Source organism: Maniola hyperantus, chromosome 2 (genome assembly GCF_902806685.2).
Source record: "Maniola hyperantus chromosome 2, iAphHyp1.2, whole genome shotgun sequence".
NCBI classification, from domain to species: domain Eukaryota; kingdom Metazoa; phylum Arthropoda; class Insecta; order Lepidoptera; family Nymphalidae; genus Maniola; species Maniola hyperantus.
Genome location: NC_048537.1, coordinates 1,805,482 through 1,823,543, shown reverse-complemented (window position 1 = coordinate 1,823,543; position 18,062 = coordinate 1,805,482). Strand labels below are relative to the sequence as shown.

Sequence of the window (18,062 nt, the reverse complement as noted above, 5' to 3'; positions counted from 1 at the left end):
AATGATGAGCAAAAGTCAAAAGGCAAAACATTTCGATGTAAATATAGCCTGAAAGAAAAGCTGTGCCTTGTGGTTAGTATATCCGCCTTCTAATCGGAGGTCGGGGGTTCGATCCCGGGCACGCACCTCTAACTTTTCGGAGTTATGTGCGTTTTAAGTAATCAAATATCACTTGCTTTAACGGTGAAGGAAAACATCGTGAGGAAACCTGCATGCCTGAGAGTGTTCCATAATATTCTCAAATGTGTGTGAAGTCTACCAATCCGCACATGGTCAGCGTGGTAGACTATGGCCAAATCCTTCTCACTCTGAGAGGAGACCCGTGCTCTGCAGTTAGCCGGCGATGGGTTGATCATGACCACGATAGCCTGAAATTTTATTCGTAATAAAGACACTACTTCAATGAACAAATGACGCAAATTGTTAAAACTACATAACAAGTATCATCAGCAGCGGGCTAGAGTTATACTAATATCAAGCCAAGATAAAAAGCAGAACATCTGACGTCAATACAATCCAATACACTTAGACTGGAAGCTTAAGAAATAATTTCCTATGAAGCGTAAACAAACTGGGACTACGACGTATATCCGCTTGAGACTTTATTAAAGTTGTGCAGCAAGTTTTCCAAATTATTTCTTCAGTGTACACTTGATATCAGAGCGCTGGAACTTGGAAGTTTGCCACTTTAATCGAAAGTTATTGGTCTTTCTATAAGAAGTAAAAGCAACTAAGCATTCGTAGCCTATCATAGCTCAGTGATGTTATAAGGGGAGTACAAAAATATATATGAGGTTAAATATAATGTGCGATAAATATCTCTATATATAAAAATAAAATAAAATAAAATAAAATAAAATAAAATAAAAATATTTTATTTCAGGTCTGGGGGGACCCATATAAAAAAAACCTGTTGATAATAATTAAAAAAAATTAAAAATTACAATATGTATAAACAATAAAATTAATCGCTAAATGTGTTGCTGATCGCAAATCTCGAGACCAGCTGAACCGATTTCGCTAATTCTTTTTTTATAATATTCCTTGAAGTACGAGGATGGTTCTTATGGAGAGAAAAATTGAAAAAATTGTAAGTATTAAGAAAAATAAAAAATTAAAGAATCGACTGTTAGGCGGTACGAAGTTCGCCGGGTCAGCTATAGTAATGTTATAAAAATCTCAATTGTCGGTATATTCTCATATTCATTCTTAAAATCACGCTCAGTAAAAAGATTCTAATTCTGTACTAAAGGTTTGTACGCACCTGAGCGGCGCGGCGCGGCGCTTCAGCGAGCTGCACGTCGCGGCACAGAGCTTCAAAATATCATTTCTATCATTTTGTATGGCGCATATCGCACTAGAGCGGCGCTGCACAGCGCTTCACCGCGCGTTGCCGCGCGGCACGGCTGGAGAGAATATTTTGAAGCGCAGCGAAGCGACGCGCAGTGCAGTGACGCTAGTGCGACATACCCAGCGGCGCGGCGCGGCGCTTCAGTATGCGTACGTCGCTCGAATAAGATACACGCGCATCTTGTTAGGTATTTAAAGTACAGGCAAGAATCGACAAGATAGACCTCAAAATAAATAACGTAGGTTTAATTTTTGGCACATGACGTGTTCCTCATGCTCTTAGAAGTATATCCTCAAAGGTCCCAACCCCTAGGATGTCGGCTTCCCCCCTTCCCAGTGTCTAAATGTATAAATGTCTCTCCGAGCGTTATGAGAAAACATCAATGGTAAAAATAATCCTGATTAAATAACTATAATATATTATGTACATATTATACCTACCTACTTCATCTACGTACAATTAATAGTTTCGGAAATATGCCTACCTATTGTTGTACTTGTGTTTATATTATACTAGCTTATGCCCGCGACGTCGTCCGCGTGGACTACACAAATCTCGAACCCCTATTTTAGGGTTCCGTACCTCAAAAGGAAAAACGGAACTCTTATAGGATCACTTTGTTGTCTGTCTGTCTGTCTGTCTGTCTGTCTGTCTGTCTGTCTGTCTGTCTGTCTGTCTGTCCGTCTGTCAAGAAACCTACAGGGTACTTCCCGTTGACCTAGAATCATGAAATTTGGCAGGTAGGTAGATCTTATAGCTGACATTTGGGGAAAAATCTGAAAACCGTGAATTTAGGGTTAGATCACACAAAAAAAAGTTAAATTGTGGTCATGAACTAATAATTAGTATTTTCAACTTTCCAAGTGAGTGACTATACCAAGTGGGGTATCATATGAAAGGTTTTCACCTGTACATTCTAAAACAGATTTTTATTTATTTTTATGCATCATATTTTTTGAATTATCGTGCAAAATTTCGAAAAAATACGACTGTAGTACGGAACCCTCATTGCGCGAGCCTGACTCGCACTTGGCCGGTTTTTCTCTTCGATAATTCGTTCTTCTTCTGCACAACAAAGAAATAATAATCAAATCCTCTTCACTGTCGCTCATCTTCCGACGTTGTTGCTCGTACGCGAACGGGTATAAAAGTGACGCGCAAGTGACGCGAGGTGCCGCGTACTGAAGTTGTAGTGCGGTAGGCACCGTCGAGCGGCCTGAGGTGACGCGTTCTGCAGTCGGACTGAAGCGCCGCGCCGCGCCGCTCAGGTGCGTACGAACCTTAACTCCGATAGCATTATGATGCATGTTAGGATCCATTTCGGATCTCTGTTCCATAGAACTGGATCTCAATTCTTAAAGAGATTATTGAATGAAAAAAATAGACAGAGATGATAGTCACTTGATCTTAATTACGAGATTTGAGATAACTCGGTTTTCTAGGATAGCGATTCTGACAGCATTTTTCGAAACCAATGTTTACGGTATCAGAAAAGGTTCTTTAACCACGTCATCTTGGTGAGATTACTCTGAAAATTGGCACGTTTTTACCGGCCAATCTCCTATGTGCCTCCCTCAAGCTACTTGACATTGGCGAAGTGGTCTGGCACTACAAAAAGTCACCAAACAAGAGAAGAAGAAGATCGACAACGTCTCAATTTCAGTGATGTTATTCGAATACGGCGTTATGTTTATATGTATAGTCCGCGACAGGTCGAGATAGCAATCGGGCACGCGCACAGCCCCCGTGCTAACTCGGTACGGGCGAGTGCGACTGACATGCGGGTGTGCGTGGCGTCCCCCCGCCTCATACCTCGATTGCCATCTCGACCTGTCGCGTACTATACAGACGACACTTTTATCCTCGGCAACACAAGCTTCATTTAAAAATATGGTATCGTAGGTGCAATAAACAGAAACGCAAGACGTAAACAGAATCTAATCCTCTTATGGCTGAGCACTCGCTAAATCACTTTACTTCCTGGAAACTGTACCCGGTATCCGTAACCCGGCGTCCGGTCGTTACACTCTTGCCGGCGTTCTAAACGCCTGGAAATATTCCAGAAAAATCCCACAGGAATATTTGAAGCAGGATGAAGCAACCGTACTATACTTATTGATTCATCATCATAATCATGATCAACCCATCACCGGCTCACTACAGAGCGCGGGTCTCCTCTCAGAGTGAGAAGGGTTTTGGCCATAGTCTACCACGCTGGCCATGTGCGGATTGGTAGACTTCACACACCTTTGAGAACATTATGGAGAACTCTCAGGCATGCAGGTTTCCTCACGATGTTTTCCTTCACAGTGAAAGCAAGTGATATTTTAATTACTTGAAAATGCACATAACTCCGAAAAGTTAGAGGTGCGTGCCCGGGATCGAACCCCCGGCCTCCGATTAGAAGGTGTACGTCCTAACCACTAGGCTATCACAGCTTACACTTATTGATTAACTTCAGGTTCATTATGTCATAACTTTTTGGTATAGAAGTCCCGCAAATTGCTATTGCTCGGGAACCATGACTCAGTAACAGCGAAATGACGTCATTTTGACGTCAGCCGAAATAAAAATATACCATCAGCTCGAAACTTCAGTTTAGTGCTGACGTCACTAAAATGGCGGCCACGCGCATTAGCAATTTGCGGGACTTACACCAAGATACAAACATTTTCAGGTTGTTTCGATAATAAAAGGACAGTCTTTGTAAAAACTATTTTGGGTCATGTCTGCAACTTTTCGCAAAGCGGGTAGGATTTTGCCTTTATTTTATGTACCTTTTATCTTAATGTTTTACTTCTGTTTTGTGTGTTTAAAGTTAATAATTTCGTCTTTTGTTTAATAAACAGACACTTATGTAACATTAACTTATCTAAATTAGAAACAATAAAAGTAACGCTTTTTAGGGTTCCGTACCTCAAAAGGAAAAACGGAACCCTTATAGGATCACTTTGTTGTCTGTCTGTCTAGCTGTATGTCTGTCGGTCTGTCAAGACTTCCCGTTGACCTAGAATCATGAAATTTGGCAGGTAGGTAGGTCTTATAGCAGACATTAGGGAAAAAATCTGAAAACCATGTATTTGTAGTTACATCACACAAAACAAAATTAAACTGTGGTCATGAACTAACAACTAGTATTATCAATTTTCGAAGTAAGATAACTATATCAAGGGGGGTATCATATGAAAAGGCTTTATCTGTGCATTCCAAAACAGATTTTTTTATTTTTATGCAGTATAGTTTTTGAATTATCGTGCAAAATGTCGAAAAAATACGGCTGTAGTACGGAACCCTCGTTGCGCGAGCCTGACTCGCACTTGGCCGCTTTTTAGTATTTTCTGCAGATAAAGACAGTTTCTCTGATTAGTATTGCTGGCTTGGATACAATTTTGTTAACCACAAAATAATTCTTATCACATTCAGTTTGCCTAAGAAATAAAAGAGGATGTTTTTAAATTAAGTTTAGTATTGCCAATTTAGATAAAATTTTGTTTACAGCATGTGCTGCTATCAATCAGAAATATTCTTTTAAAATTATGTATATCTAATGGCAACATCCGTGTTTTAATTAAGTCGGAAATAATATTTTTTCCTAACAATTAATATTTATTATTAATTTTATCTTCGTGATAAACCTTCCGCATATAATATAAATAATAACAATAGATAATATGTAATATTATGGCTAATTCAAAAGTAAAGTGGCTCTAAAAACTAGTTTATTTCTAACTAGATGATGCCCGCGACTTCCTTTATGTCATTCCTCGGAATAGAAGCTAACACTGTACCAAATTTTGTTTAATTTGGTTAAACAGTTGGGTAGTGAACAATTAGCAGACAGACAGACACACACTTTCACATTTATAGTATTAGTATGGATTAGCCTTATCGCTAATTAGCGATCTCTTCCAGGCAAGCAATGCTTAAAGGATAGCTACAGGTAAAATGCTATTTTAGGAACGTGTTAGATTCTACACTTAGGTACACTTGTACAATCGCAAGACGGAATATGTAGATCCTGATGCTATTAGCAGCGAGTCGCGAGTCGAGTCGTTCAGCTAAATGACTTACCGGTTTCCGCACACTGGCTGACAAAGTGCCCGCATCCTGTGCACCTTCGCTTATCAGTTATCACAATGCTCAAACTGACTGGCAAGTCAGGTGGATAGAGGTGGTCATTTTTCGATGGTCGTTCATTGACAATGTGGCTAATTCTTTTGTTGGCTCTAAATCTAGTGCTCTCCTTTGCCGAAAAGTATTATGTATAATAATAATAATTTTAATTCAGGCAATTAAAATACAACCCATAACAATATACGACCCATAATAATACCTACACACAATTAGAAGCAGATTAAATTAATATTCAAATTGAATTGAATCCATACTAATATTATAAATGCGAAAATAATATTCAAATTGAATTGAATCCATACTAATATTATAAATGCGAAAGTGTGTGTCTGTCTGTCTGTCTGTCTGCTAGCTTTTCACGGCTCAACCGTTCAACCGATTTTGACGAAATTTGGTACAGAGATAGCGTGCATCCCGAAGAAGGACATAGGCTACTTTTTATCCCGGAAAATTAAACAGTTCCCACGGGATTTTCAAAAACCTAAATCCGCGCGGACGAAGTCGCGGGCATCATCTAGTACGAATATAAAAGTAAAAAATGGAGCTAACAATTTAAAAAACTAATCTAAGTAAAGGTGTTGTTGTCGCACCGATGCAGGTTGGACCAATGTTTTGTAAAAGGATAGATCCTCTACAATAGCACACAAGATAGCGTTAGTACTGTGTGTCAGTCTTTCCCAGAAGGAAGCCGTCCTCGCTCGGAGTATGGCGAAGAAGTCAGGGACCCTTGCAGCAGCAAACATAGCTTTAGCACTGCAGAAACGCGCTTGGTAAACTTTGTCCACAACTGACATGTGTAAAAACATTGACAAAAATAAAATTAAATTAGGTACAGAGATAGCTTGCATCTAGGGGAGGACATAGGCTAATTTTTATCCCGGAAAATCAAAGAGTTCCCATGGGATTTTCAAAAACCTAAATCCTCGCGAACGAAGTCCCGGGCATCATAGCTAGTCGTCACGTTTGCTTTGTTTTCATGTCTGATAGTGATATAGTATACCTATTGTTATTTTTCGTAAGCTTGAGTGACGGCGCAAGTCGAAAGGATATTTCCGGTGACTCATTTTGGTAAGAGGGAAAGTTAGAGCGTTTTCTTTAACGGTTTTCTTATTTGTCACTGTTAAAATTTTGTATAGAAGCAGGCGTTATTTTGCGGAAGTCCATAATATACAATGAACCAAAAGCTTAATTTTGCTATAATCCGCTGAAACAAGTCGAATCTGTATGATGCAACATGCAGCATGCGAAATGCACCGCCCGCCCGCCCACTGCTAACCATGCAGGAAAAAGCAGCTAGCAGGCAAGCAATACGCACCCGCACCACCACCACGCAGCACCACACAAATCCCAAAACACACTCGACGCACGTTTCGCCCCGACACCGGAGCATCCTCAGGAGCCAAAATTAAGCTTTTGGTTCATTGTCTGTTAAAATTAACTCGGGTAGAAGTTAGAACTGAAGCGTGTTTTAACTTTGTCTATGTTCTCTTCGTCGCCATGATAATAATTTCCCTGTCTTTGACCTGATTCTTTTAATAAACCAATAAAATTTGCTATACGTTCTATAACTTTATGTAAATTTCCCAGTATATTCTTGTTAGTGTGTACTGGTTAACGCCCGTGATTAGGGCGCTTATGTGCACTCTTGTATTTGGAAATTTCAGATTTTTAAGGTTCCGTACCTCAAAAGGAAAAAGGAATCCTTATTCACTTTGTTGTCTGTCTGTCTGTCTGTCTGTCTGTCAAGAAACCTATAGGTAAAGTACTTCGTAGGTCTTATATAACAGACATGAGGGGAAAAATCTAAAAACTGAATTTGTGGTTACATCACAAGAAAAAAATTTAAATGTGTTCGTGAAGAAATATTGCTATTTTCAACTTTCAAAGTTAGATTACTATACCAAGTGGGGTATCATAAGGGCTTTACTTGTACATTCTAAAATAGATTTTACTAATTTTTAGCCATAATAGTTTATGATTTATCGTGCAAAATGTCGATAAAATACGATTGTAGTACGGAACCCTCGGTGCGCGAGACTGACTCGCACTTGGCCGGTTTTTTCTAATATAAAACTTCCGTTTAATTTATAATAGAGTCAAGCCTTTGCCTTGTGGGTCAGTGGGACGTCCAACTACACAGCGCAGCGTAACTTCATGCATTAGTTAATTAAACACCGCGCGTGTACTGAATGTGACGAGTATTGCTAATTTCACTAGTTTGTGATCGTCGGGTGTGAGCAGCATAATACTCACCTGCTGTAGTTCATTTATATTCATAATTTCACGGTCAAAACGAGTACTTACAATATATTAAATACCTTCAAGGCAAGTATGCATAAGCATCTCCATGCTCATTGCTTTTATTAGGCATGATTGATGTCGCAAAAAAAACTCATCTCGGCATTCCGAATCTTAGTGCTAGACTCACAACAAACAGATTAAATTTTCAAGGAGTCTTTAGAAAGACTTCTTATTCTCTCATTCTCTGCATTTCAACTGTAAAATTGTAGTTAGGATGCAGTTGATATAGCTGCATCGCAACTGCCCACCGACTGAGTCCGCGTGCAGTTCACACTGTTAGCCCGTACTAGAATTAATTCGGGCTTACTTGGTCACTTAACTTGAGAAATATACCAACGGTGGCGCACTCTTCGACGGCACTCGTATAACTATCTCTTATGAGAGAAAGAGGTTCTTCTTCTTCGTCGTAGCACTCTTGGCAGAGCGGTCGTGGTCATCATGAAGCAACGTATATGAGGGCAAATGTTATACGCCTCACAAGCATTCGCCACTTCTCCCTGCTGGCCGACAGCCTGGTACACTCGTGCAAAGGACCGCCCACAGCAGACTTAATTTGGTTGGTCCATCAAAGAAAATAATATCGGTCCATCAGAGAAAGAGGTTACGCGACAGAAAGAGGCGTTTGTGAAAATTTAGGCCTTAGCGCTGTGCGAGCTGAATTGTACTATATTGCATCGTAACAAGAGTCGCTATATATTTAAATGTCTTTGAGATGATTTTTATACACCTGGAAGGTACTATTAAAATATGTTCTGTGCTAGAACTGCATGGCGCGTTGCTTATTTTAGTCAAAGAAAAAATTGAGATCGCTATAGATTTATCAATAGGCAGTTCCAAATCCTTAAATATTGTTTAGATATGTCTCTAGAATGCAAATTTTAATAATCAAAACAGCCGCACGTTTATAAATTCAAAACCAATTTGCTATTGTTATGATAATGAGAGCCAAAAGAGATGAAGAGGTTCTTTAAGGAATGCCAAGGTGGTTAAGGCCAAAACACAAAACTGCGTTGCGACGGGACGCCGTGTATCGTCAAATCAGCGAGCTTGACGCTTTGCGCATTTTTCTTCTGTTACTTCATTACTTAATAATGACAGAAGTGCAATAATAACAGAAGTGCTACACACTTTTTGTGATCCATGATCAGATCAAGTGTGAATTGCGGTGGACGTTCCCTTACATAACTGCATGAGCAAGACGGCTGTTAGGAAAAAGTGGAGACGTATAGTCAAAGCGTTTCGTTACACACGAATGCTCTGTCAAGAGCGAAACGACAGAAGAGAAGACGTCCTGGACAAATCCTCAATACCAAAACAATCGCTTACGAAGAAATAACACTTTTCATTTTTTTTTTATGGCGGCTATTTTCAAATTTTATACTTACGGCACTTACTTTGGCATCCTTCGGGTACGGATCCCTGAACATACATCTATTTATGATCCCTTACATAAATGACTCGGTTGGTTACTCGAACCATGGCAGCAAGATGCCTTGAGCCACGAACTCGCATTGCATTTCATCATCGCATGGATTTTTGTGTCGCATCGCGAGTCGCAACGCAGTTTTGTGTTTCAGCCCTTAGAGATACGAGTTAAGTAAAACTTGATACAGCACGTTTGCATTACTGCGTGTCCTTTGTTTTTGATGAACAAGATGAAGATGACTATCTTAGAGGTCTCTTGATAGGTTCTTTGATTGTGGATTATGTAGGTACATGTTTTTCCTATGATAGCCTAGTAGTGAGGACGTCCGCCTCCCAATTGGAGGTCGGGGGTTCGATCCCGGGCTCGCACCTCTAACTTTTCGGAGTAATGTGCGTTTTAAGTAATTAAATATCATTTGCTTTAACGGTGAAGGAAAACATCGTGAGGAAACCTGCATGAGAGTTCTTAATAATGTTCTCAAAGGTGTGTGAAGTCTACCAATCCGCACATGGCCAGCGTGGTAGACTATGGCCAAAACCCTTCTCACTTTGAGAGGAGACCCGTGCTCTGTAGTGAGCCGACGATGAGTTGATGATGATGATGATGACATGTTTTTCTTACTGTAGGTACTCGTAGGTATACATGGAGGTTAAAAGCATCAGCAAAACGCTTCCAAATGATGAATGCCTTTGATATTACTCACGAGGCATTCTAGTAACTAATCATCTAATTATGGACTAAAAGCCAGCGCGTGCCAGACCTTCATTATTTTATAAAAGCTGAAAGTTTCTTTGCGTATTGTCCTCAACACAGGGAGGAGAGCTTTTGCTTTGGGAGATAGCAGGTAATAAAGGTGTAAAAAACTTACGCACGCGTTGGCTCACTTGGCTCTCTTTATATAGTTGCATAGTAAATTTAATTTTAATTGGATACTTATTGATGTTTCAGAAAAAAAATATTAAGCGTGAAAAGAACTTCATTTGGCAACAAAAGCTTTCTTTCGATTTATATCACAAAATCACACGGTTGTCCGAACTTGTAACTTAAAAATTCATGATTTGGGGAAGATCCCTCGAAGGTCTAAAGAATCATTACAGCGAGGGTTGAGGATGGCTCCTTCTCTCGAGAGTCACTTCTGGATAGTTTGCTTCCCTCCCGGAAGCACCTATTTGCACTCTCTCACTTGTAACGAGTTTGTGAAGTGTATGACAATCTTACTTGTACTTCAAATGGGTATAAAGGGAAGGAAGGAAGGGAGGAATTGGAGCCAAGTATCTGTGCAGAGGTATCCGTTTTACGTTTCTCTTCCCCTCTCTTCGTCGTATTCCTCGTATTTATGTTACTTAGTACTCGTAGTTTAATTAGTGTAATTGGTCTTTATTATATTCTAATTAAATAATAAATAAATAAATATAATATAATAAAATAAAAAATATTATATATCCCTACTAATATTATAAACGCGAAAGGGTTTTGATACCCCGATTGCCATCTTGACCTGTCGCGTACTATAGGTACGCAGGATTATAAAGAACGTATATTTCTTACCTATAAACACAATAAGAAATATCTAGAACCCCATTATGTCCTCGCCGAAAGTCGGTTGATCCTGCGACGCGCTGAGTCGAGTCCTAATGAATTATTCATGATTCAGGCCCACTGACTCAACGCCGCATCTCGAGAGGCAGACGTCGGGTATATTATGTCACCGTTAATAACGTTATGTTCGCTCATACTTGATGTGAAGAATGAGTATTTGCTGAGGTCACAGATCGTGATATCAGTTTCAGAGTTATTTGGAATTACGAATCGGTAAACGTCACATTCTATTATAGACAATCGATTAGTACTTTTTTTTTTATTCAAATACAAGTTAGCCCTAGACTGTAATCTCACCTGGTGGTAAGTGATGATGCAGTCTAAGATGATAGCGGGCTAACCTGCAAGGTGTATGGCAGTTTTTATTAAACCCATACCCCTTTGGTTTCTACACGGCATCGTACCGGAACACTAAATCGCTTGGCAGCACGGCTTTGCCGGTTTGTACTTATAAAAAGACTTGTCTTGACTGACTGACTGATCTATCAACGCACAGCCTGAACTGCTGTTCCTTTTATGACGTAAGGGACAGTAGAGCAAGGTCCAGTAGCTCGGCGGTATTCTTGTGATATGTTTCTAGTTTCTACTAGTATTATAAATACGAAAGTCTGTCAGTGCGGCGTGTATGATTTGTACAGTAATTAGATTAGGCTAGCTATAAGTTTAATTGTAGCATTTTCGATTTAAAAAAATACTAATAATAATAATGTTCTTTATTTCAGGCAAAATGTACCCATATTATTACAAAAGTCAATAAAATTATAAATAAAATAAAAATAATTAAAATCTACAATAAAAGTAATAACAAAAATAAGTACAATAATGTATTATTGTATAGTATTTCTATCATTATTTTCGATTCGCACTGCGATGCTGCGTCAACCAATACCGGTAGATGGCGACATCCAAGTGCTCACACATCGTCCGGAGAATCTCATTATTAGAGTGCCGTAGTCGCTCCCAAAAGGAAGCTATTCTGGAGCGAATAATCGCGAAGAAGTCGGGCATTCTTGCCGATGCGAACATGATGGACGCACTACAAAATCGTGGTAGTTTCATCAGGATGCGGTAGGCATCATTGTACTGCACCCTGATGGCACCATACGAGCGTCTTGTGTAGTTAAACCATAGTTGGCAAGTGTACTTATGTTTCTGCATCATAAAGTTAATAAGAGGTCATACGAAGTTACGAGTGTATGCAATGAAACAATGCGATTTATTAAAAGGCTCGATTGAAATAACATAAAAACTGCCAACATAAAGCGGCCTTCCATTGCCGGTTAACCGGTTATTTTTGTGGAGGTTTGTGGGGAGGGTTAATGACATTTTTACCCCCAATGCACCTAGACACGATGGCGCTACCAAGTCGACCACTCATTTGCATTCCGATATAAATGAACTTTTGCTGTATGCTATAATTAAGGTTAGATCGATTTTATTTGCAAGGTCAAATGGATATAGAAATAGTTTCTATTCAGTAAGTCTAGACAAAATCTATTTCTCCCACACGCAAAGGCATTTGTACGATTACGAATGGCATTTATAATTTTATCATAGTGCGTGCCGAAAAATCATTTTGTCTATGGGGTCGGCTCATGTTATCCATACTAATATTTTAAATGCGAAAGTGTCTGTCTGTCTGCCTGTCTGCTAGCCTTTCTCGGCCCATCCGTTCAACCGATTTTTACGAAATTTGGTACAGAGATAGCTTGCATCCTGAAGAAGGACATAGGCTAAATTAAAAATTAAAGAGTTCCCACGGGATTTTTAAAAACCTAAATCCACCCGAACGAAGTCGCGGGTATCATCTAGTTAAGAAATATTTTTCCTTTTAGATTTTTCCTAAATAAATTTGTCATTAATTAATAACTCCTTGAAATTGTATGACAAGCAGAAGTTCTCCGATTTAAATTATAACCAAGTAGGTTTACGTGTCCAGTACAATAGGTACGAGTACACGCAACCTCAGCACGCAATCACGGCCAATTACAGTAAATTGTCAGTTCACTTTACCATTACATCACACCTAACCGGCTATTCTTGTCCCACAGGTACCGCTGGATCAAGAACGGGAAACCCTTCGAGTACACCAGCTACGACAACCGCATCTCCCAGCAGCCTGGCCGTGGTACTCTAGTCGTCTCCGCGCCCAGGAACGAGGACCTCGGACAGTACCAATGCTTCGCCTACAACGAATGGGGAACCGCTACATCCAACTCGGTGTTCGTGAGGAAAGCGGAACTAAACTCCTTCAAGGAAACCGATGGCCCCCAACAAACTATCAACGCCCAAGAAGGCCTACCATTCAAACTCACGTGCGAACCACCCGACGGTCATCCGAGCCCAAACGTCTACTGGATGTTGCAAGGCGATCAAGGGCAGCTGAAAACCATAAACAATTCCCGAATGACGTTGGATCCTGAAGGAAACTTATGGTTCTCGAACGTAACTCGATTCGACGCGAGCGAAGACTACGCGTACACTTGCGCAGCTAAATCCGTGTTCAGGAACGAGTATAAGCTCGGGAACAAGGTGTACCTCCAAGTGCAGCATACGGGAATTTCACCGACTCTGAACAAGCACGAACCGGTCCGGCAATATACCACCAGGAGGGTGGAGAAGGCATGGCGCGGGAAGAAAGTTGAACTCTATTGCATCTATGGCGGAACGTAAGTTTTTACCATTATACTATTTTATTAGGATAGTGTGATTTACGAACTCCCAACGTCCAGAAACATTTTCACAAGCCTCGATAGCTCAACGGGTAGAGGAGTGGATTGAAAATCGAAAGGTCGACGGTTCAAACCCCGCCCGTTGCACTATTGTCGTACATACTCCTAGCACAAGCTTGACGCTTAGTTGGAGAGGAAAGAGGAATATTAGTCATTAACATGGCTAATATTATTTTATAAAAGAAAAAAAAATTATGACAAGCAAGCGCTGAACTTGATCTTGATTGGTGGAGAGGTATTGTAGTCTGAACTTCAGGTGCGAGAAAGGTGGCTAAATTTACGGTTAAATTTTGATCGTCAATAAAAGCAAAATAGTTTACACAAGTCAGGATTTGTTAACTTCAGGCCAAAATTTCACCTTTAGATTTAATCATGGAAGTACTGTACTGGATCTTAACTGCCTTGTTTTAAAGCTCAAGTTTGTCTACACTTCTACAGCCAGCGCCCCAAGCGGAAACATTGCGAAATTAAAATCAGTGGCATTGAATATTTGACTTCAATTCAAGGCTGTTTAGGTCCATTTTACTGTAACGCGGAAGTATTTCGACTCTCGAATTTGGTTTGGTTTGGTGAGACGTAAAATCTTGTACTACGGGTACTGTACTGACTTCTGGAACCCATCTAGCTTTTTATTCGTGGTCAAAGTTTTGTAACTTCAACCGTCTTAGATGAAAACGTATTAACATAGAAGTATGACAGATTACTTGACCCCTTACCAGTTTCTATGTGCTGTTGTTCCGGTAATAAGTTACTAAACTAAAGGTAGCGTCATGCGCATTATGCGTCTATTCAAAGTAATTAGAATTATTTCACCATAAATTTTTCGCATGCGAGTAAATTAACTGAATAATTCAGTTTTGTTCCGAGAAAAACGTAAAACATAAAGCATTTTCCAACATTTTAATTTTATGAAAAGGAATTGGGCTAATGCTTTTATGGTGTACTTTTCAACTGCCCTCTTGGCTTTGTGGAGGAGGGCGCGTGCCAAATAGGTCGTCTTTGGGCGCACTTGTCCCGCTCTAGTATTTGCAACGCAGATTTAAACAAGCGTAATTCCATTGAGTCATGCAACTGGTGTACTTAACTGGCGCTTCAGTTATGCGCTCCAGTCCGGTAACTAGAGCAATGTGCTTTATTGATTTATACATAATACATATAAAAAGGAAAAGCTGACTAACTGACTGATCTATCAACGCACATCTCAAACTACTGGACGAGTCGGGCTGAAATTTGGTAGATAGCTATTATGATGTAGGCATCCGCTAAGAAAGGATTTTTAAAAATTCAACCCCTATAGAGGTAAATAGGGGGTTTGAGATTTGCGTAGACTGATTTACACCAATGGTACGGGAGGAATATGCGATCTCTTTTCCGTGCAGCAGTGTCCAAGGTGCAGATATCCAACCTCCGATAGGAGACGGCGTTTCAAAAAGAAGAAGAAAAAGAAGAATTTAAAATCTCATTTTAGTCTTGATTTCTAGTAATTACAGTTGAGTTTCACCAAAATCTTTTATGTATGAAACCCTCCAATATAATCTAGTCCTCATCCACCAGCGAGCTGGTTTTCAGCTGCGACCCTGATTGAGGTCCGGTCAAAGAAAATGAAGTTGATCCTATTGGTCCTCATTAAGCAGTAGGGTGCTACTCTGTGCAGTAGGTACTAGGTATGCATCCTCACATCCCAGACGTCTTAATTTTCTGCAATTCATTTGCGCGTTTCTTTTATTGCAATTGTAAACAACTAGATGATGCCCGCGACTTCGTCTGCGTGGATTTAGGTTTTGAAAATCCTGTGGAAACTCTTCAATTTTACAGGATAAAAGGTAGCCTATGTCCTTCCCCGGGATGCAAGCTATCTCTGTACTAAATTTCGTCAAAATCGGTTGAACGGATGGGCCGTGAAAGGCTAGCAGACAGACAGACAGACACACTTTCGCATTTATAATATTAGTATGGTTTGGAGCTATAGGGTACTAGGGTTCATGAACAGTATTAGTCCTTCGAGTATCTAGGATTCATGAATAGTTTCATTTGTATTAGTCCTTCGAGTATTTTCGGAGCACTTGTTTTGTACTTTAACATCATCAATGAATCAACGCTGGCGCTATCAGGCAGCGCAGTGCGCATGCGTCATTATGACTGTTGCTTTTATTTCTGCAATAAATCAATTATTCATACCTACTGTCCTGTGACTATGAGCCTTGGATAACCAACCGCAATCTGGGGCACGTCCTATTAACAAATAATAATTTGATTTATTTGCCAATGTGGCTAATTCCATTGTACACAATCTCTAAACTAAACTAAAATGTCACGCCTAAATCTATTGCTATCCCTTTCATAATGTTGCTTGCGGAAAAGGATGGCACTAGATTTAGACCTGCTAATTTAGTTTAGTTTAGAGATTGTGTACAAGAGAATCGGCCCCATTGTTTAGTTATTTTTAGTTTTATCAATTTGTTGATTAAAAATTATTATTTCCATTGTGGTTTTTTACCGTGGGGAATACTGTAGTTATTTACAGGACTAGTAGTTACCGCAACATATAGATAGCAGTCTACCCAGTCTACGATACCTACCTATTATACCTCTCTCGACTCACAGAGTAATAATCCCAACTAATTTGAACGAAATTTGGAACACAGTTTTTATATAATTATCCCGGGGACGGGCATAGGCTACTTTTTGTCCCGAAAAATCAAAGATTTTCCCATGGATTAAAAAAAATACATAAATTCCCGTGGTTGGTTCGCAGCCATCATCTATATTCCAATCATCATCATGATCAACCAATCGCCAGCACAGTACTGAGCACGGTTTCCTCTCAGAATGACAAGGGTTTGGCCATAGTCTACAACGCAAGAAAGACCTCGGCCTCCGTTAAGATTCGGCAGGTTGGGCTTTCGATTCCGGAGACGCACTTCTAACTTTTCGAAGATATGTGCGTTTTAAGCAATTAAATATCACTTGCTTTAATAGTGAAGGAAAAAAATCGTGCGTAAACCTTAGACATGTGTCCGCTATAGCTTAACTTAACTGAAAACCGCTGCCGTGCCTATAGCGTACCGTAGCGTTATTGTCGTAGCTAACAACGGTTATCAGCTAACATCTATGACGAACCACCTGACAACGCAACGCTGCCAACTGGCAACTGACAGTGCATTGTTTGGTTTTTTGGTAACTAGAAACGCAATAATTATGCCTTCTCTTTCATTCTTTCACTGAAAGCTGAGAAGGAGCGGTTATTGGCTACCGGCTTAGCAACTAAGAACTTGATAAACCAAAGCCGACCTTATCTCTATTACGCTAAGGCTTATCTGTACAAGTACTTGTCCATTACACTTTGATCTATCAATCTTAATACAGTTAGCCTTAGAGTAATAGAGATAAGGTCCTCTTTCGTTTATCAATCTTCGTGAAATGTTTTTGGTTAACTGGATTGTGGCAAACTATTCGTGCAGGCGTCCACTATAGTTTGACCTATGTCAATGATCATTATAATTAAACTTTGCTGCTATGAACTTAAGGTTGTGATTACTTCACGATATTCATGAAAGTAAAATTGGTTTTATTTTAGTGAATATGCGCGCGCTAGCTATACAGACGGTATTGATACGGCAGCTAGCTTAGTTACTACAACGGAAACCGCTGCGCGTTGCGCATATTAAATTAGTTGAAACACAACTCTGATACCGATATTCGGCAACGGTTATCAATATTGGTATTGAAACTAAATAACTGTTGATTAACCGTTGCCAGAAATAGCCAATAACGCCTGTGGCGGCGCGGATCCAGTCGTAGTCCTGGGATCCTGTGTCGTCACGTCTGTGTTCGGAATCCTGGCCTTGTTAGCGATAATTCCGTCGTTTTAAAAGACTAAAGGTTCTACTCGCTCTTAGTTGGCTCAAACACAACATACGGGTACTTACGTATTGTTATCAGAATGTTGAGTCTTCTAAGCCGCATGCATGACCAAGGTCTTGATGTATTTCCACGTGGAAAGAAGATGAGGTGTCCATGATGAATAATAGCTGGTAAATCGGTAGTTACACTTGCACAACACGACACAATAAACTTTATTTATAAGTTCACCGCGGTGATGAAATATTGACTTCAAAGATCTGGATTAAATTGTCTCTTTTAACTTTAACGGTATTTTGCTAGGGTTTTAATGGCGTCGGTCCCTCGTTGTCGATGCCAACTCCCCGTTGCTTCTCCTTTTTAGATCACCGATACAATCGTATGCTCACAAACGAACGAGCGCCCGCTATTGGTTCAAACCAAAAGAGCGAGTAGGAACGTCATTACAGATTATAAAAACAAGAAAAACCACAGATTAAGCGAATAGCGTACATACCGCCCACCAAAATACAGCTGGTATTTTCCAGATGCGTAAGAACAATAAGAAACTATTATAGAATTACTAACTAAACTAGGATCTAAAAAATAAAATAAAATAAATTAAAATCAGTTAGCCGATTCAATGGGCCGCGTTAAACCGTTTAAAATCACAGCTACT

General features: G+C 39.8%; 1 protein-coding gene and 1 long non-coding RNA gene across 4 annotated transcripts in view; one reads left to right on the top strand and one right to left on the bottom strand.

Annotated features, from left to right (window-relative positions):
* The window catches only part of LOC138403831 (uncharacterized), a 227,726-nt gene that overhangs the window by 57,955 nt on the left and 151,709 nt on the right, over positions 1-18,062 (bottom strand). The window lies entirely within an intron of this gene.
* Nrg (Neuroglian) overlaps positions 1-18,062 on the top strand; it is an 87,363-nt gene that overhangs the window by 26,964 nt on the left and 42,337 nt on the right. For all 3 annotated transcript variants that reach the window (XR_011237905.1, XR_011237907.1, XM_069505231.1), the window contains exon 4: positions 12,863-13,480. Coding sequence is in view for 1 of the 3 variants with exons in the window: in XM_069505231.1 (XP_069361332.1) it covers positions 12,863-13,480 (618 nt within the window). In the remaining 2 variants the exon portion in view is untranslated. The remainder of the gene's footprint in view (positions 1-12,862; positions 13,481-18,062) is intronic.